The 21,745-nt window shown below is 44.9% G+C and overlaps 1 protein-coding gene across 3 annotated transcripts in view; it reads left to right on the top strand.

The window, feature by feature from the left end:
• The window catches only part of LOC147111781 (beta-galactoside alpha-2,6-sialyltransferase 2-like), a 245,835-nt gene that overhangs the window by 126,981 nt on the left and 97,109 nt on the right, over positions 1–21,745 (top strand). For all 3 annotated transcript variants that reach the window (XM_085999005.1, XM_085999007.1, XM_085999006.1), the window contains one exon: positions 17,052–17,149. In XM_085999005.1, coding sequence (XP_085855131.1) covers positions 17,052–17,149 — 98 coding nt within the window. The remainder of the gene's footprint in view (positions 1–17,051; positions 17,150–21,745) is intronic.

Below are 21,745 nucleotides of genomic sequence, written 5' to 3'. Positions count from 1 at the left end.
ATTTGACCCTTTGAGCCTGCTCCGCCATTCAATGAGATCATGGCTGATCTTCTTCCTCAACTCCACTTTCCTGCACTATCCCCATATCCCTTAATTCCTTAATATTCAAAAATCTATCTTTACTCAATGACTGAGCTTCCACAGCCCTCTGGGGAAGAGAATTCCAAAGATTCACCACCCTCTGAGTGAAGAAATTTCTCTTCATCTCAGTCCTAAATGGCCGACCCCTTATTCTGAGACTGTGACCCCTGGTTCTGGACTTCCCAGCCAGGGGAAACATCCTCCCTGCAAGTCCTTTAAAAATTGTGTATGTTTCAATGAGATCACCTCTCATTCTTCTAAACTCTAGAGACTATAGGCCTAGTCTACTCAATCTCTCCTCATAGGACAATCGCTCCCCATCCCAGGAACCAGTCTGGTGAACCTTCGTTGCACTCCCTCTATGGCAAGTATATCCTTCCTTAGGTAAAGAGACAAAAACTGTACACAATACTCCAGGTGGGTCTTCACCAGGGCCCTATATAATTGTAGTAAGACGTCTTTACTCTTATACTCAAATCCTCTTGTAATAAAGGCCAACATACCATTTGCTTGCCTAATTGCTTGCTGTACCTGCATGTTAACTTTCAGTGATTCGTGTACAAGGACACCCAGGTCCCTCTGAACACCAACATTTCCCAATCTCTCAGGTGGTAGAGAGAAAATGGGGAATTACAGACCGGTAAGCCTGACATCGGTAGTGGGGAAAATGCTAGAGTCCATTATAAAAGATGTAATAGCAGAGCACTTGGAAAACAGTGACAGGATAGGACAAAGTCAACATGGATTCACAAAAGGTAAATCGTGCTTGACTAATCTACTGGAATTTTTTGAGGATGTAACTGGTAGAATAGATAAGGGAGAACCAGTGGATGTGGTGTATTTGGACTTTCAGAAGGCTTTCGATAAGGTCCCGCATAAGAGATTAGCGTGTAAAGTTAAAGCACATGGGATTGGGGGCAAGATACTGACTTGGATAAAGAACTTGTTGGCAGACAGGAAGCAAAGAGTTGGAATAAATGGCTCTTTTTCCGAGTGGCAGGCAGTGACTAGTGGGGTACCGCAGGGATCGGTCCTAGGACCCCAGCTATTCACAATATATATAAATGATCTAGACGAGGGAACTAGATGTAATATCTCCAAGTTTGCAGATGACACAAAGCATGTGTGCTGTGAGGAGGATGCTGAGAAACTCCAGTATGATTTGGACAGGTTGGGTGATTGGGCAGAAGCATAGCAGATGCAGTATAATGTGGATAAATGCAAGGTTATCCACTTTGGTGGCAAAAACAGGAAGGCAGATTATTATCTGAATGGCAATAGATTGGGAGAAGGGGAAGTGCAACGAGACCTGGGTGTCCTTGTGCACCATTCGCTGAAGGTAAACATGCAGGTGCAGCAGGCAGTTAAGAAGGCAAATGGTATGTTGGCCTTCGTAGCGAGAGGGTTCGAGTACAAGAACAAGGATGTCTTGCTGCAGTTGTACAGGGCCTTGGTGAGACCACACCTTGAGTATTGTGTGCAGTTTTGGTCGCCTTATCTGAGGAATGATGTTCTTGCCATGGAGGGAGTGCAGCGAAGATTCACCAGACTGATACCTGGGATGGCAGGAATGATGTATGAGGAGAGATTGGGTCAATTGGGCTTATACTCGCTGGAGTTTAGAAGAATGAGAGGGGATCTCATTGAAACTTATAAAATTCTAACAGGACTAGACAGATTAGATGCAGGAAGGATGTTTCCGATGGCCGGGGAGTCCAGAACCAGGGGTCACAGTCTAAGGATAAGGGGTAAGCCATTTAGGACAGAGATGAGGAGGAATTTCTTCACCCAGAGAGTGGTGAAGCTGTGGAATTCTCTACCACAGAAGGCAGTGGAGGCCAATTCATTAAATATATTCAAGAAGGAGTTGGATATATTTCTTAAGGCTAAAGGGATTAAGGGGTATGGGGAGAAGACAGGGACAGGGTACTGAATTTGGATGATCAGCCATGATCTCATTGAATGGCAGAGCAGGCTCGAGGGGCAAAAATTGGCCTACTCCTGCTCCTATCTTCTATGTTTCTATGTTTCTATGTCTCACCATTTAAAAAATACTCTGCTTTTCTATTTTTCCTACCAAAATGGATAACTTCACATTTCTCCTCATTATATTCCATTTGTCATTTTTTTGCCCACTCACTTAGCCTGTCTATATCGACTTGAAGCCTCCTTGCATCCTCCTCACAATTTATATTCCCACCCAGCTTTGTATCATCAGCAAACTTGGATATATTACATTTGGTCCCCTCATCCAAATCATTGATGTAGATTGTGAATAGCTGAGGCCCAAGCACTGATCCTTGCGGTACCCCACTAGTTACAGCCTGCCAACCCAAAAATGACCTGTTTATTCCTACTCTCTGCTTTCTGTCCATTAACCAATCCTTAATCCATGCTTGTATATTACCCCCAATCCCATGAGCCCTAATTTTGTTTAATAACCTCTTGTGTGGCACCTTATCGAATGCCTTTTGAAAATCCAAATACACCACATCCATTGGTTCCCCCTTATGCTAGCTACAACCTCAAAAAACTCTAACAGATTTGTCAAGCACGATTTCTCTTTTATAAATCCGTGTTGACTCTGCCCAATCCTATTATTTTCTAAGTGCCCTGTTACCACATCCTTAATAATAGATTCTAGCATTTTCCCTACTACTGATGTCAGGCTAACTGGTCTATAGTTCCCCATTTTCTCCCTCCCTCCTTTCTTAAATAGTGAGATGTGAAGAGAGCAGCTCAGACACTGGGGTACTTCTCGTACAGCCAACTGTGGGAGCTAAGCCATGGCTGGCTCACACCGACATCAGTTTATGAGGCCTGCTCTTTGTACGCTTTCATTGCTGTAATGAAACATCATCCCTGTTTATCACAGATTAGACAACTCGTTCTAGTTTGTTGAGCCCAGAGGTGAGTAAGATGGCAGAAAGAGTAAACCTGATATTACCAGCCTCTCCCTCCCACATCCAGCGAAGAGACCAGCATTTCTCTATTGCACACTTTATCCATTTCAGTACTTCTTTAGAATGGGGGACAAGAGTGCCAGATAAGTGATCAGGAGTTGGGTGGGAAGGGGATGTAGGGAGCAGGAAGTGAGTCTCATGGAAGAGGTTGGACAGACCAAGATGGAAGAGGGGGGAGAAACTTGAAAGTGACTCAGGTTTGGGCATGGAATGGTTGGGATATTGGGCAGAAGTCCAGGATAGAGAGGGAGTGGAAGGGGAGGAAGCAATAGGGGGAGAAAGCAATAGAGGCAGTTACGTGAAATAGGCAAAGGAATATATATATAAAATAAAGGCCACCTATTTATGGCTTCCACAAAATAATGAACTGACCCGCAGCCTTTGATCCCCAAAGCACCAGTAAAATTCCCAGAATGCAATGTAATAAAAATAGAATTTGACATCCATTCACAGTATGGCAGCAGCACTGATTTTGTGCCCACTTGACACAACACCATATTGTTATAATACTGTATATTCTCCAACTCACCATGAGCAATGCCATAGGATCTACACATAATATTTTAAAAGTCTTGCGTATGGCACGCACTTCCTATAAATGCGATGCTTACTTCCTGTAACATTTCTCGTCATGAGTTTTATATTATACCTGTTAGTCACACTTAAACTTTTTGGGGCAAATTTTCTTTCAGGTTACTGGTGTCACCTGGGCAGGCGAGGATGTGAAATGGTTAAACTGGATCCACACCCCTTTCTGCACCTGTAAAAAAAATTCTGATTGAAGTGGGAGCAGGTGTTTTATGATGACATGCAAATGAAAGTAATACATCATACAATGTATTTCCTATCCTTTGCACCCTAGCAGTGCTGGGCACAAGGGGTGCCTGTGCGTCCTGGCACCCAGCGGTGCTAACGATTGGGGAAGGGGTGATTTTGTGTTTAACTGGCAGTTTTACTTATGCATACGATTTGATTGATTATGTTTGGAAAACTGCCATTTTTCAAAACCAGCAATTTAAAAACTTTTTGACAAGGTGTTACAGCAAATATTCCCCCACCTGAGGCAGGCACACCATCAGCCCCATAAATGGTGCTGACGCCCACCTAAAATATTTAAATGCTTTATCAAGTCATCAAAATATCTCAAAATGCCTGATACTGTGAATTACATTTAGAGCATGGACACTGTTGTTATGTAAGTTGTCATGAATCTTACCATTCATGTAGAAATGACTCATGAGATAACACTGGGTGGCCAGCTGGTGGCGCCATCCAAGGAAAGTATAAATACTCGGGCGTGGGCCCAGCTTGCTCAGGATGTTTTTGTAACTAGGAACTAGTGATGTAACTAGAACTCATGGTTGTGAAACAGTTGATTAAAGCCTTGTTTTATACTCAAACCAAGTGCTCAGTAGTTTTCTTACGTCATAAGTGATCCATGAGGTCTTTCTTAATGAGTATTATCCATGACTGACATGGTGGGAAGACTCCTTCCTTACTCCTGCTATTGCTACTCTGAAACTAGGCTGCGGGTCATGTCCTGGGAGGTGTTCCCTTATATTTTTTCCATCATTCCATTTAGTAATTGTATACTATGATCATTAATGAATGTCCCTTTACTTTAGTCAGTAGCAATGCTTCATATCAGTTTGTGTATCATCATTTATAGACAGTTCCTTAACAATTAATATCTGCTAATATAACAGCTGGGCAAAACCAGTTAGGTCCAGCGTGGAGTCAAGTGGGCAGATTTTCCTATCGAACCTCCGATTAGGCCTTAGTTGAATGGTGTGTTATATTAGTATCTTCCTGACTCTGCCTGATTTTGCATGGTTTGGGCCCAAAATTGTTCAGTCCCGCTGCAACTCTGGCAGGAGTGCCGCAGAAAGGCCTGGAAATAGGCCAGAGTTCGGATACACTGGGTCCTTGCCTGCACTAGAAAGTTCCCACTCAGCCTTGTAAGGGACAAAGCCTCTGTCTACCCCTTACAAGATCGATGTCACAACTGCGGGTGGAACCAGGATTGGGGGTGAAGACTCCCTACAGCAACAGTTCCAGCTTCCCTGACCACTGTGGGACTTGATATAAGGTTGGAGGCTAGTATGCCAAGTGAGATGATGTGTACTGGCCTCCAAAAGGTTGCAGGTGGACCAGGAGGGTCCAAGTCAGGGAAGCAGCCTGGATCCCCCAAAGACAAGGTGAGTTTTAAATGATTTTTATTATTGGCCCCCTTTGTAAGGGGAGGCAGAAGCAACTTCTCCAAGGGTAGGCATACCAGCCAACCCCTGACCAGCAGCAGGTGCTGGAATTTTGGGTAGCATAGTACTGGAGGTTGCCCGAGATGCACCCATAGTGGCACAGGCACCCACCAGCCCGTACAAATGATGCGCACTCTCACTGACTCTGCATACTCCGGTGGGTTGGTGCTAGAGTGCAATCCCTTTGTAACTTCTGGGACCCTGGCTTGTGAAATTTTTCCACCATTGCGGGTGAACTCCCAGCCCATATTAGGCCAGGTGAGGGAAGGTTGCCGGGGGCAGGTAAGTGGGGAATCGTGCGTAAGCAGCCATTCAAGGACTGTTTACAACTGGTGATGAGTACATTTAATGGGATGTGGCCATTTGGTGGTAATAGCAAAGGCTGATAATATTTTTGATGGATACTTCAGCCTTTGCAAAGGTTGTTTGATTCACAAAACAGCCTGGAAAAACCAAGTGGTTGGCATGATAAATGTGGAGGCAGGAAACAGACTGAGGCCAGGTGTTGGAGGAGTTCAACACACCAAGCCCCGTTTGACGACTGGTGAAGCAGACATGGTGCAGAATGAAGTGATAGCAGGGTGGATGATCTCACTTGCCACTCCAAGGCAGCCTCGCCACAGTATGGCATTGCCTGGAAGGAGGCAGAGAATGAGGACTTGAGGGTGCAGCTGACCATCGCAGAAATGGTGCATGTCGCTGCAACAGATGGCACAGCTATGCACCTGGCAGTCTGCTGACCTGAACCCTGTCTGGCCAGTTCTGTACAGTGACTGTCAAGTAGGTGCACCTCTGCCTGTAAACATGGGTGGGAGAAGTAGCAGCAGGTGGGTGCAGTCCGCTTTTGGCGGAGCCTAACTTTCTGGCCATCCTTCATTGTTACTCCTCCTTTTCTTCCAAAAAAACACAAGTGAAGGGGAGTTTCCATGGAGAAACTCACTGGGGGTAATTTTCACTTTCGCCGCTGGGTGGAAAACTGGTGGCAATGGATCGGCCGCCGGTTACCTACACCACCCGATTTTCCCTTCCATGGAAGGTTAATTAACTGCAAATGAGTACAAAATCCAACTGGATAATTAGATGGGGCGCTACATGAGCAGAGCGCTGGTGCCTGGGATCTCCACTCATTTCCTGATCAGTCAAGCCCATTTTACACCTGTCAATTGGATGTAAGTTACTGATCACAAAATCTATCTTAAGCAGTCTGCAAGATGGAATTTGAAAGCAGGAAATATTGATTGCTATTGTATGTTAAGTTGTTTTAAATTAAGAAATCTATTACCATATAATTCAAAAATTGATGGCATGGTAAGTAGTGTAGACGGGAGCATAAACTTACAGAACGACATTGATAGATTAAGTGAGTAGCAGATGGATTTCAACTCCAGTAAGTGTGAGGTCATCCATTTTGGACCAAAAAAGGATAGATCCGAGTATTTTTAAAATTGTGACAAGCTAGGAACAGTGGAGGTCCAAAGAGATTATCTGTCTATGCACAGAGATCACTAAAATGTGGTAGTCAGGTTCAAAATATTATCAAAAAGGCTAATGGAATGTTAGCCTTTACAACTAGAGGGTTAGAATATAAAGGGGAAGAAGTTTTGCGACAGCTATACAAAGCCCTGGTTAGACCACATCTGGGGCACTGTGTACAGTTCAGGGCACCGCACCTTAGAAAGGATATATTGGCCTTGGAAGGAGTGCAGCGCAGATTCACCAGAATATTACCATGGCTCCAAGGGTTAGATTATGAGTAAAGATGACAAACTAGGCTTGTATTCCCTGGAATATAGAAGGTTAAGAGGTGATTTGATTGGGGTTTTTAGGATTTTGAAAGGAAATGATAGGGTAGATAGAGAGAAACTTTTTCCACCAATGGGGGAGTCTAGGACAAGGGGACATAACCTTAAAATCAGAACCAGGCCACTCAGGAGAGAAGTTAGGAAACATTTCTTCATGCAAAGGGTGGTAGAAGTGTGCTACTCTCCCACCAAGATGCTAGTTCAATTAATAATTTTAAATCCGAGATCAATAGATTTTTGCTAGCCAAGGGAATTAAGAGAAGTGTAGCCAAGGCGGGTGGATGGTGTTAAGACACAGATCAGCCATGATCTCATTGAATGGCAGAACAGGCTTGAGGGTCTGAATGGCCTATTCCTGTTCCTTTGTTCCTGTAATTCAATTTTGTATTTGCTGAATTTTAAAACACATTCAACATAAAAAGCTGTACTCTTGTGGGTGAGCATCTGGCCATTACTGATTAGCTTCCTACAGCGAAGTGATTAGGTGTAGCAACTCAGGTCATTTTTATTTTAGTCTTCTGATCTAGATTCCAGGAGCCCTGCATCTGTGAGCCTATCACCTATGATGTTAAATCTGTTTTCTGTAGATCAGCCCAAGACCTGAAGTCCCAGTTTTACTTGGTCTACAGAAAACGAATTTAGCAGCAGTAAGGCATGGAGTCAGTTCACAGATGGCCGAATCTTGGAATCTAAATTAAAGGAAGACCAATATTAAAAGCCATTTTGTGGTATGAGAATTAGGTGCAAACCTATGTCGCAACATTCCAAGGGCATAAGCCATGTTCAATGGGGTTTTAACTTTTTATTTAAATAACGTGTAAATCTTAGACTCAGGTGATTGTATTCTGGTTGTCAGAAAGGGAAAATTTAACTTTTTTATGCAATCTGTGGAGAGGGAAACAGAATTAATGGGCTGGATTTTCCAAACCTCGAGGAGGCGGGACAGCCGGTAAATTCGGAGAAAGTGGGGGCAGATAGCAAACCTACCCCCATCCTGCCTCCATGCCCTTTGCCAGGAGGCGGGAAGATGTGCAGCTTCAGGTCCCGTCTCCTGGAGGCGGGAAAGGCATTTAATCCTTTTAACTGCCTGTTAACTCCCTACTTGCTTAAAACTTGGTACATCTCTAACTTTTTCCAGTTCTGATGAAAGGTCATTGATCTGAAACGTTAACTCTGTTTCTCTCTCCACAGCTGCTGCCTGGCCTGCTGAGTATTTCCAGCATTGTCTGTTTTTATTTCAGATTTCCAGCACCAGCAGTGTTTTGCTTTTGTATTAGTGATATTGGGATACTCTCCTGTCCAACACATACCAAAGATTGAAATTGTCCCTCTTCCATCCTGATCTCCCTCTTTCCCTTCTTTTCTTCCATGGACTGGTCGCAAAAGTACCATTTTAGTACTTTCAGTACCTTAGCTTTCAGCTGTCACACAGGCTCCTGTTAACATCTAAGACTGCTTTAGATTTTAATACCATTAAAGATAAATTTCAGGTACTAAGCATGGAATTACAGGGCACATTGTACAGAATTGGTTAAGTTGCACCTATATTGCATCTCTTGTTGCACTGCCACAGCATTGCAACTTTTTGCAAGTTCACTGGACTTTCACTACTTGTTTCGGTGCAATTGGATGTAAATAATGTGGGTAATTGAGAAACCTAGCATCCATGCCATAAGCATAAGGGGAAATTTCTCCTAACACACTGCCATCCTTGGTAGGCAAGGAGGCCCTACCTTAGCAATAGTTGTTAAACTGTGTCAATCTCGACCACCTCAACCTATCTTGAGGTTGCATAGTTGGGGGTGATATGTATTGTACTTGTATATTGGTAATTGATCACTAGAGGGGCCCCTTGAAGGGAGCAAGCTACGATAGCTATGGGGTATGGTAGCATAGTGGTTATGTTACCGGACTAGTAATCCCCAGGCCTGGACTAATGATTCGGGGGCAGGAGTTCAAAATTCCACCACGACAGCTGTGGAGTTTAAATCCAATTAATTAAATAAATCTGGAATGAAAAGCTAGTATCAGTAATGGTGACCATGAAACTACCATCATAAAAACCCATTTGGTTCACTAATGTCCTTTAGGGAAGGAAATCGGCCGTCCCTACCTGGTCTGGCCTATATGTGACTCCAGACATGTGGTTGACTCTTAAATGGCCTAGCAAGCCACTCAGTTGTACCAAACCACTATGAAAGCAGTCACGGACTGCAGCAGTTCAAGAAGGCGGCTCACCACCACCTTCTCAAGGGCAATTAGGGATGGGCAATAAATGCTGGTCTTGCCAGCGGCGCCCACATCCCGTGAACAAATATTTTTAAAAAGTGTACTCATGGGGCTTCTCTTATTACTGAAATTATGGCCCAGAAATTCAGGTCTCCACGGGTGAGCACGCACGGGGTACTCACCCGTAGGCCCAATGGAAGTGCTGGTTTCCTGCATGCACTGCGCATGCGCAGGAAACCGGCACTTCCGTTCCCCTGAAAGAAGGGGTTCAGAGTTCGAACGCGTGCGCAGGAGAGGCTGCGCGTGCGCATCGAACTTAGGTTTTTTTTACAGGTTTTCCCGAGAGGGTAAGTCTGCAGAATTTACACATAAAAAACAGCCGTAAGGCCTGCTTTTTACAAGGTAAGTGGTGAATTAATTAAAATTAAAACATTTTTTCCACAGGTTTATTATTTTTAAATACTTTAAAGCACGGTAAGTTTATTTTTAGCCCCGTTAGAAATTTTTTTTAAAAATTTCAAAAATTTAAATTATTGTTTAAAAGTTATTTCATGTAATTTATAGTTTATTTAAAAAATGTGATTTAGAAAAAAATGTATTTGAAGATTTAGTGATGTTTTGGGGCCGTAGTATTTATAAGTTTTGACAGCTCTTCCTGTCAATCTTATGAATGGAGCATTCCCTGCTCCGATTGGCTCCCCATGGCCCACGTGATCCCAGGGGCCGCATCGAACTAACTGCGCCCCTGGGATAGTCAAGCACTGCGCGCTGGCAGCTGGACCAGGCCCCAGATCGGAATTCCACGGGGGCCCACAGCTCAACGGCCGGCGCGCAAGATAAGTGCAGGTCGGGGGCTTGCACCCGCGGGAAGCCCCCGACCCGAATTTCTGGGCCTATATCTTTGGGAGAATATTCCAGACTGTCTGAAATGAAAGTATCATTACCACACCAAATTGAGTGTTTATTGGGACATAACAGGGGGCAGCAAACAAGATAGAAAATGTGGATTAGGTTTCAAAATGGTTGAGACGGCGTTTTTAGCAGTCACTGCAAGTCTGAAGTGTTGCAAGGCCTTTATGACCTTGCAGTAGCAGTTTTGAAAACGTGACTGCAATGAAGTGTCTTAAGGTTTATTTTTTGAAAGCTACAACTGTCTTTATGACATTTCGTTTCTCTGCCAAGTTTTGGGGGAAAATTTACCCCAATTAAGTGATTGCCTCAAGTCTCATTCAGTGACACCATTATAATAAGTACAACATGGGAAAGCAGCAGCATGGTCCATAGCTAGATTTCAATGTGCCATGGAAAAGCTGACACCTACTGCTGGAAGTAACAAATAGAAACTTGTTGCACTAAAGTGGGAAGAGCTACTCTGCCATCTGGTGGACATAAAGGTTTATAAATATTTGTAACACACGTTAATTGCTATGTAGCACTCTAAATTTACATACATCAGCATACACTGTGTATATTTCAGATTAAATGTGCTAAAAATTCGTGTCTTCAGCGCCTATCCATAGCACCTTGAAATTGCAAGAAAATGGCGGCCGCCTCTCTTTAGCCAGCTGGTGGTGGGTCCCGTGGCGGCCGCCATTTTCCTCCTTCCCTTTGTGCTGCTGGTAACTGGCAACGCCCTGGGGAAAAAAATGGCAACGTAGTGACGTCAATCGGGGTGCAACGTCACCACTCCAAACTTTAACCCTAGCGCTGAATTCAGCGCTGGGTCCGAAGCACGCGAGGTAAACCTGGCATGCAAGCAGGCTGACAGTGGTAATGTCAGCACCTCTTAAAGGGACAGACACATCTTTCAAGTAAGTTTGGATTTAAGCTTTTGGATTAGGTTTTTTTGATTTTATTGAAGTAGTGGCTTGCTGCAATAGATGTTAAAAGTTTTTTAAGTGTGTAGGGAGTGCTGCTGAAGGCTTGCAAGGCCTTGGATGGTAAAGGAAGGCCTCTGAGAAGACAGAAAATGCTGCAAATACTCAGCAGGGCAGGCAACATCCATGGAGACTGTAAGACATGCGGAATTACCCTCACCCCGTCCAATAGGTTAGAAAGTTCAGACTTGAGACTTATGAGAAATTACTCCAGACACACCTTTTATTGTTCCTAAGACAGATTCAAAATCCCAACCACTATTCAAGCAGTTCATTAATATTATTACAAGAAATCAAACATACAACCACCCGCCGATGATCGGCCCAGCGTTGATTGTCGGTCCTCGTAAGCGAAAAGACTGGCTAGGCCCCTCCTTCCTCTGACTGCAGCTTGATCCTCCTAGGCGAGATGACTGGCCAAGCCACCTTCTTCTGACTGCAGTGTTGATATTCTTTAGCCACTGTGCTTTATACAGCTTTCCTTGCCTTTTGCAGTAAATCAATCATTCAGAGAGAGTGAAATGTTCCTTTAATGTTGGCCTGAGCTGTTTAAGCTGTCAAACATTTACATTAACTCCTCCTGTGTGGCTATCCTTATCACAGCCCAAAATTGTTCATTCACTCCTAAAATTTACAAAGGTGGCAGAAAACCACTTGATTAGATTCATGAGTTACGTCGTATTCTGCATTTCAAAACTTCAAAGGTTTGACTTCTCACCTCAGAACAGTTACCAGAGACACGATGTATGCAAAACTAAGGGGGTTTGTTTATTTCTGTTGTCTCTGACTACCCCCTGCAGTCACAACCATGTTGCCTGCCTTATCAGTCAGACTACTTGTTACACTCACCAATTTTATTTCACTTTGAAAAACCTTTTTGCCTGGCAAAGCATTTCAAGAAATATTAAAATTAAGGGTCTGTATATACTTTCTAGAAGACAGAAACAGAGTTTGTGTCTCAGGTCGAGATGCTGCCTGACCAGCTGAGTATTTCCAGCATTTTATGCAGTCATTTCAGATTTATAGCATCCACTCACAGAGGGAACAGGAAGACACAGAAGAGGAAGAAGCCAAAGAGGAGGAAGCAGAAGGCAGGATGCAACCCAGACAGCCCCTTTCTGGCTGGGATATCTGAGATGGAATCATCCTCCTGCGGTACCAGTGACCACAACCTCAATTCTCCTTTCCACGTTTGTCCCACACCTTACCTTCCCTCTGTTACTGACCATCACAGCATCCTCTTGGCCACAATGCCGAAATAAAAGCCACCACAAAGCAAACCTTCCAATCCAACTTTATACATCTATCCACCCAATATGACATCAAGAAATCAACTCATCACCCTTATGCATTCTCTTAGTGACTGTCTTGTGTGTGCCTTTGCCTATCCTACTGATGTCACGCAGTGCTACCCCAGTGGCTGCAGCATGGCTGGTGGAAGGCTGCTGACTTTCAGTGGGGGACACTGCAGATGGCCTTGCTGGTCGACCTTGAGGAGCTGGTGGCTGGGAGTGTGAAATCAAGTGAAGGGGCTTCTTATTCTTTTTCTTCTTCTCCTTCTCTCCCCTCTCCCCCAATCCCCCACTCCCCCTCTCAACCTCTCTCGCTCTTCTTGGTCAACTACTGGCTGGGCAGGCTGTATTTCTTGGGTGTGTGAAATGAGGCAGGCAAAAGGGTGGAGATGTGGTGACGAGAGGCCGGGGAAGCCAGAAGGATGATAATGTATGAGAATACCAGGGAGGAAAAATTGGGTCGTGCCCCCTCTGGGGCACTAAGTAGCGCCCCGGCGCCCGAAATTGGATGGTAGCACCCCAAGCAGGAGGCGGGGCGCTACTAGAAGCACTCCCCCTCCCACTTGGGGCGCTCCAGCCCAATATTGCATAGAAACATAGAAGATAGAAGCAGGAGTAGGCCATTCGGCCCCTCGAGCCTGCTCCGCCATTCAATGCGATCATGGCTGATCATCCAAATTCAGTGCCCGGTCCCTGCTTTCTCCCCATACCCCTTGATCCCTTTAGCCTAGAGAAATATATCCAACTCCTTCTTGAATATATTTAATAAATTGGCCTCTACTGCCTTCTGTGGTAGAGAATTCCACAGGTTCACCACTCTCTGGGTGAAGAAATTCCTCCTCATTTCTGTCCTAAATGGCTTACCACTTATCCTTAGACTGTGACCCCTGGTTCTGGACTCCCCGGCCATCGGGAACATTCTTCCTTCATCTAGTCTGTCCAGTCCTGTCAGAATTTTATAAGTTTCAATGAGATCCCCTCTGAAACTTCTAAACTCCAGCAAGTACAAGCCCAATCGACCCAATCTCTCCTCATACGTCATTCCTGCAATCCCAGGTATCAGTCTGGTGAATCTTCGCTGAACTCCTTCCATGGCAAGAACATCCTTCCTCAGATAAGGCGACCACAACTGCACACAATACTCAAGATGTGGTCTCACCAAGGCCCTGTACAACTGCAGCAAGACATCCTTGTTCCTGTACTCAAACCCTCTCGCTACGAAGGCCAACATACCATTTGCCTTCTTAACCGCCTGCTGCACCTGCATGCTTACCTTCAGCGACTGGTGCACAAGGACACCCAGGTCTCGTTGCACTTCCCCTTCTCCCAATCTATTGCCATTCAGATAATAATCTGCCTTCCTGTTTTTGCTACCAAAGTGGATAACCCCACATCTATCCACGTTATATTGCATCTGCCATGCTTCTGCCCAATCACCCAACCTGTCCAAATCATCCTGGAGTTTCTCGGCATCCTCCTCGCACGTCGCGCCGCGCTGCGGTACTGCAGGCCCTCTTCCCTTTATTAAAGCGGAGGGGCCTAGCGCAGCGCGACCCGGGGCCCTGCTGGGCCACCAGGGAGTGGGGTGCCGGCAAAAGAGCCCAGCACTCAAGAGGAGTGCCGGGATGCCCAATCGCGGCCGGCACCGTGCGGGAGGAGAGCAGACGGGGCAGGTGTTGGCAGGCGGATAGCAAAAAAAGTGGCCGCCCAGCACCTCCCCTTTAAATATCACCACCCCAGCCATACGTATGCCCCCCTGACCCTGTCGGACATTGCATCCGGCAGTACGTCAGGGGGGCGTGACCCAAGTTTGCAGCCAGGGTGTGAGCGGGGTGCTGCGCACGCCAATGATGACATTGCCAAAGGCGCAGCACCACGGGGCGCTACCGGCTACCGCCGCCGATAACCTCCTGCTGAATTTCGCGGGAGGCGTTGGCAGCGTCGTGCCTGGGCGCTAGTTGCTTTGCGCCCCATTAGTGTCCCAAGAGGGTGCTAAGAGGAGGTGCAAAGCAACCGAAGTTTGCCGCCCCCTGCATCTTTTATCCTTTCAGCCCTGCCACTGGCCACAGGCTCAGCCATGCCCTTGCCACTGCCAATAATGGCCTGCACCATCTCCTCCAAGTGGGTGAGGTGAGGCTAGGAATGGGAGATGTGCCACGTGATTGGTGCAGATTGTTGGTAGGTGAGTGATTGGGGGTGGGGTCGTGCATTGAGCAGCATGTGAGGCTAGTGGTGCAGTTGGTAGGAGATGGCTTTTGAAGATGCATTCACTGACCTTGACCAGTGGTCTGAGGTCCTGAAGCTTCTTTGGGCATTGGAGCCAGGTGGTGGGGCTGACACTGCTGGCAGCGACGGCCTTGGTGATGTGGTCGCACATTGTTCTTTCTGGAGGGCCTCCTGGCCCCTGTGGGTAGAGGACCTCTCTTGCAGTGTTGACCCCCTGCACAAAGCTGGCGTGCAAGACCCTGGTTGCCCCTTCCCTGGCTTGCTGAGCCATTTGTGTTAGTGATGAAGTAGTTTTCCCATTTTTTGAGGTTCAGAAAGGAATTCAGCTTTAAGAGCTGGGATTGGGATTTCTTTTTAATGATAAATATTTTTTGAAAGGCAGTAAGGGCTGAAAACTGCATTTTTTTCACTTCATTTTAATTTGTATTAGTTCTGAGAGCATTGCCCCTTTAACTTATAGCCCTTTTAATTGCCCACAATTCCTCCCAGAGGCTGTGCGAAGCTCGAATGCTACTTCAGGATGAGAACTTTGCCTTAGAGATCTCCACTAATGCCACCAGGAGGGCATTGCACGGAAGGTTAGTGCTGTGCCACCAATCTCCAGCCCCCCAGACAAATTTATTCTCCTTCGTTTTGCAGCCATGTCACTGGCAACTTCCATGGAGAACACAAATTTCTAGGCCTTTCAAATGTTGTGGTTCAGGGAGATTTGGGTGTCCTCATGCAAGAAACACAGAAAGCAGGTACAGCAAGCAATAAGGAAGGCAAATGGCATGTTGGCCTTTATTGCAAGGGGGTTGGAGTATAAGAGTAAGGAAGTCTTGCTACAATTGTACAGGGCCTTGGTGAGACCACACCTGGAGTACTGTGCACAGTTTTGGTCTCCTTATCTAAGGAAGGATATACTTGCCTTGGAGACGGTGCAACAAAGGTTCACTAGATTGAGTCCTGGGATGAGAGGGCTGTCCTATGATGAGAGATTGTGTAGAATGGGCCTATACTCTCTGGAGTTTAGAAGAATGAGAGGTGATCTCATTGAAACATACAAGATTCTGAAGGGGATTGACAGGGTAGATGCTGAGAGGTTGTTTCCCCTGGCTGGAGTGTCTAGAACTAGGGAGCATAGTCTCAGGATAAGGGGTCGGCCATTTAAGACTGAGATGAGGAAGAATTTCTTCACTCAGAGGGTTGGGAATTTTTGGAATTCTCTGTCCTAGAGGGCTGTGAATGCTGAGTCTTTGAGTATATTCAAGGCTGAGATAGATAGATTTTTGGACTCTAGGGGACTCAAGAGATGTGGAGATCGGGCGGGAAAGTGGAGTTGAGGTCGATGATCAGCCATGATCTTATTGAATGGCAGAGCAGGCTCGAAGGGCCTTATGGTCTACTCCTGCTCTTACTTCATATGTTCTTATGTATCTTTTGAGCTGGGAAAGAGAGGCTGTCCACAGCACTCAATTGACAGGAGTTGAAATTCTGCACTGTGGATTCAGCCACATTCCTTGCTGTACTGCTATAATCTGTAGCCATCAGGCCAGCCACTAATAAGATTTGATAACTGAATTTTTGCAGGTTCAAATGTCCGCTCAGACATGCAATGCGCAACCTAAGAATGGATTTGAACTCTACCCTGTTTATCAGCTTATCTCAGTTTTATTTTTTATTAAAACCCGTCTCCTAGTTTTCTATAAACCGGTGCATAATGTTACATTAATAATACAGTAAAGAGTTTTAAAAGCAGTTTGAAATGCTCTTTTATAGTCTCTGAAGTGCAGTTCTGAAGGTATTGGCCACAAACAAAAAAATAATATGCATGGACCATCCATCGGCAAAGATGGAAAAGGAAAATAAATTGGGTGGAATTTTTGATTATTCACCGACAGTATCCTGCCTCACCCATACAGTAGCTTTACTACTAGAAGCAGTATAGCAATGGAAGGTTATAGAAGGGAATGTTTTTAAAATAATCTGTAGAGTGTATTTTGTAAACCTTGTTACTCACAAATATCCATTTCTGCAGAGGATACAGTAAATGTTAATAAAGCTGCTTGGCTCTGGTCGGTGAGCAGTCTAATAAATGGAATAATCTTGTTACCAGGATATCACAATTACAGTTGCTAAGTCTTCTGCTATAATTGGTGCCATGATCTCTACTTTAATACTAAACATACAAGCTCCCATATTATGGGGCCTGGATGAACTAAATTTGTGTAATTGTAGTCTTCATTTTTCTGAGGGTCCGGTTGTATAAAATAGCATAAGACAATTCCATTCTCTTAAATTCCTGAATAAATGCAAGAATCATCATTATTTTTTCTTTCAGATTCCCACGATGCAGTTCTGAGATTTAATGCAGCCCCTACACGAGGTTACGAGAAGGATGTTGGAAGCAAAACCACGATCCGTGTTATTAACTCACAAGTGAGTGATCATATACTTTTATGTACTTTTGCTTCAGTTATTTTTACTTAATACTATAAAGTGCTCTTTCTACTAATGAGACAGTGACAGTTTTTTTGAAAATTCTTTAATTTTTCTTTTTTCAATTTTCTGCAATAGTATACTTTAACATTTGAATAATAACCCCTTCATAATGTATTTACGATGGATTTTGCCAGCCCTGGAAAAGCGGGTTTGTAGGCAGGACTGCCGGGAAAATGGCAGAATTTGGGGGCGGGTGCCCATCCCGCCCCAACCCGCCTCCATGCCATCTTGCCAGGAGGCAGGTAGCCGTCCCGCGCCGGGTCCCATCTCCTTGGAGGTAGGAAGGGATTACAGCCACTTATCTGTCTGTTGACAGGTAGTTAACAGGCAGATAAGAAGATTATCCTCATTTTGCCTACACAAGTGCGGGCTTCCCGAAGGCTCTGAAACCCGCCAGGGTCACCGAGGCGAGTAATGGGTCTGCAGGGGTTGAAGGGGTCAAAAAGTGTGCTGTGGGGGTGAGTGGTGGGTGCAAGTGTGGAGAGGTAAGTATCTGAGATAAGTGCAAAGTGTTAGAAAAAGTGTATTTAACTTTGTTTCTTCCTGTAGGCTTCAATCGGTGGGTATGCGGAGAGCCTCGCACTTCCGCGGTAGAGATGACAGATGGCCGTTGCATTCTCCAATGCAGCAACCATCTAATTTCTACAAAAGAAAGAGGTTTGGTGAGGTCTTGAATTCCGCGGGATACATACTGGAGCATTTGCAATGCTGAGGAGGTCGTGGATAACACGTTTAGGGAGCTGGTCACACCGCAGGTAAAGTCTGCACAGGCAGGAAGAGAATGGGTGACCACCAGGCAGAGTAGTAGGCGCAGGCAGGTAGTGCAGGGTTCCCCTGTGGCTATCCCCCTCTCAAACAGATATACCGCTTTGGATATTGGTGAGGGAGATGGCTTATCAGAGGACGGCAGCAGCAGCCAACTTCCTGGCACCATGGGTGGTTCTGCTGCACAGGACGGGAGGAAAAAGAGTGGGAGAGCTATAGTAATAGGGGATTCTATTGTAAGGGGAATAGATAGGCATTTCTGCGGCCGCAAACGAGACTCCAGGATGGTATGTTGCCTCCCTGGTGCAAGGGTCAAGGATGTCTCAGAACGGCTGCAGAACGTTTTGGAAGGGGAGGGTGAACAGCCAGTTGTCATGGTGCATATAGGTACCAACGATATAGGTAAAAAACGGGATGAGGTCCTAAAAGCTGAATATAGGGAGCTGGGAGGAAAATTAATAAATAGGACCTCAAAGGTAGTAATCTCAGGATTGCTACCAGTGCCACGTGCTAGTCAGAGTAGAAATAGAAGGATATTTCAGATGAATACGTGGCTAGAGAAATGGTGCAAGGAGGAGGGATTCAAATTCCTGGGACATTGGAACCGGTTCTGGGGGAGGCGGGACCAGTACAGACTGGATGTTTGCACCTGGGCAGGACCGGGACCGATGTCCGAGGGGGAGTGTTTGCTAGTGCTCTGGGGGAGGGTTTAAACTAAAATGGCAGGGGGTTGGGAACCTGAGCAGGGAGACAGAGGAAAGGGAAACAAGGATAGAAGCAAAAGAAAGGAAGAAGAAAAACAAAGGTGGCAGTCAGAGAAATCAAGGGTTTAAATCAAACATGGCCACAGTAAATAATAATTCTAAAAGGTGTAACAGTGTTAAAAAAACAAGCCTGACGGCCTTGTGTCTTAATGCGAGGAGCATTCGTAATAAGGTGGATGAATTAGCTGCGCAAATAGAGGTAAATGGATATGATATGATTGGGATTACAGAAACATGGCTCCAGTGTGACCAAGGCTGGGAACTCAACATCCAGGGGTATTCAATATTCAGGAAAGACAGGTAAAAAGGAAAAGGAGGTGGGGTAGCATTGCTGGTTAAAGAGGGGATTAACACAATTGAAAGGAAGGATATTAGCTCTGATGATGTGGAATCTGTATGGGTAGAACTGAGAAATACCAAGGGAAAGAAAACATTAGTGGGAGTGGTATACAGACCTCCAAACAGTAATGCGGAGGTTGGGGATGGCAAATTAGTAACAATACTGTGGAGGAGGAATTCCTGGAGTGTTTAAGGGATGGTTTCCTGGACCAATATGTCGAGGAACCAACCAGAGATCGGGCCATCTTAGACTTGGTATTATGTAACGAGAAAGGATTAATTAGCAATCTTGTTGTACGAGGCCCCTTGGAGCGGAGCGATCATAATATGATCGAATTCTTCATTAAGATGGAGAGTGAAGTAGTTGACTAAGAGACTAGGGTCCTGAATTTAAATAAAGGAAACTACGATGGTATGAGGTGCAAGTTGGGAAGGATTGATTGAAGAATGTTACTCAAAGGGTTGATGGTGGATAGGCAATGGCAAACATTCAAAGATCGCATGGATGAACTACAGAATTTGTTCATCCCTGTTTGGCATAAAAATAAAACAAAAAAGGTGACTCAACCATGGCTAACAAGGGAAATTAGGGATAGCATAAGATCCAAGGAGAAGACATATAAATTGGCCAGAAAAAGAAGTAAACCTGAGGATTGGGAGCAGTTTAGGATTCAACAAAGGAGGACAAAGGGATTAATTAAGAGGGGGAAAATAGAGTATGAGAGTAAGCTTGCAGGGAACATAAAAACTGACTGTAAAAGCTTTTGTAGATATGTGAAGAGAAAAAGATTAGTCTTTACTCCCTGTGAGGATGGAAACAGTGACTGCGGGGAGGATGAGCAACCTGGCCACAGCACCGTGCAGCGGGGGGCCATTCAAGTCGGGGGAGTTAAAAGAAATGTTGTAGTGGTAGGGGATAGTATTGTTAGGGGGATAGATAGAGTTCTTTGCAGCTGAGAGCGAGAGTCCCGAAGGCTGTGTTGCCTGCCCGGTGCCAGGGTTAAGGACATCTCCTCTGGACTGGAGAGAAACTTGGAGTGGGAGGGGGAGGATCCAGTTGTCGTGGTCCATGTTGGTACCAACGACATAGATAGGACAAGGAAGGAGGTTCTGCTGAGGGAGTTTGAGCAGCTAGGGGCCAAATTAAAAAGCAGAACCACAAGGGTAATAATCTCTGGATTATTACCTGAGCCACGAGCGAATTTGGCTAGGACAAATAAAATCAGAGAGTTAAATGCGTGGCTCAAAGACTGGTGTGGGAGAAATGGGTTTTGCTTCCTGGGACACTGGCATCAGTACTGGGGCAGGAGGGAGCTGTTCCGTTGGGACGGGCTTCACTTGGCCAGTGCTGGGACTAGAGTCCTGGCGGATCATATAACTAGGGCTGTAGAGAGGGCTTTAAACTAACTAGTGGGGGGGAGGTTCCTAGAGGGCAAATAATAAAAATGACAACAGAGGTCATAGACTTAGGTAGCAGTGGGGAAATTAAAAACCAGAGCGTGTCAGGAAGGGGCAGAAGGTATGGAGTAAAAGGTAAAGTAATAAAAAGGGCAAAAGCAGGAACTAAGTGTCACAAAACATATTTGAAAGTTCTCTATCTGAATGTGCGTAGCATTCGTAACAAAATAGACGAGTTAATGGCACAAATAACTACATATCGGTATGATCTTGTGGCCATTACAGAAACATGGCTGCAGGGTGACAATGCCTGGGAATTAAACATACCAGGTTATTTAACGATCAGGAAGGACAGGCAGGAAGGAAGGGGAGGTGGGGTGGCTATGTTAATAAAGGAAGAAATCACTGTCATACAGAGAAATGATATTGGGTCAAAAGATCAGGATAATGAAACAGTTTGGGCGAAGGTAAGGAATAATAAGGGGAAAAAAACACTAGTGGGCGTAGTCTATAGGCCTCCGAACAGTGGCAACTCTGTTGGACGGAGTATCAATCAGGAAATAGTTGAGGCATGTAATAAGGGAACATCTATAATTATGGGGGATTTTAACTATCATATTAATTGGACAAATCAAATTGGGCAGGGCTGCCTTGAGGATGAGTTCATTGAGTGTATTAGGGATGGGTTTCTTGAGCAGTATGTAACTGAACCGACCAGGGGGCAAGCAACCTTAGATCTGGTCCTGTGTAACGAGACAGGATTAATTAAAAATGTCCTAGTAAAGGATCCCCTTGGAATGAGTGACCATAACCTGGTTGAATTCCATATTCAATTAGAGGGTGAGAAGGTTGGATCTCAAACAAGCATGCTAAGCTTGAATAAAGGAGACTATGAAGGTATGAGAGCGGAATTGAGTAGAGTGGATTGGGAAAATAGATTAAAGGGTAAGATGATATATGATCAGTGGTGTACATTTAAGGAGTTATTTTACAACTTCCAAAAAAAATATATTCCACTGAGAAGAAAAGGGTGTAAAAGAAAAGACAGCCATCCGTGGCTAAGTAAAGAAATTAAGGATAGTATTCGACTAAAAACAAGGGCATATAAGGTAGCCAAATCTAGTGGGAGGATAGAGGATTGGGAAAACTTTAAAAGACAGCAAAAAATAACAAAAAGTTTGATTAAGAAAGGGAAGATAGATTATGAAAGTAAATTAGCAAAAAATATAAAAACAGATAGTAAGAGTTTTTATAGTTATATAAAAAG

This window comes from Somniosus microcephalus, chromosome 10 (genome assembly GCF_052327205.1).
Source record: "Somniosus microcephalus isolate GS21.2 chromosome 10, FLI_Smic_1.0, whole genome shotgun sequence".
Classification (NCBI taxonomy): Eukaryota; Metazoa; Chordata; class Chondrichthyes; order Squaliformes; family Somniosidae; genus Somniosus; species Somniosus microcephalus.
The sequence above is the reverse complement of the archived record's forward strand: the minus strand, read 5'-3'. Positions and strand labels throughout refer to the sequence as shown.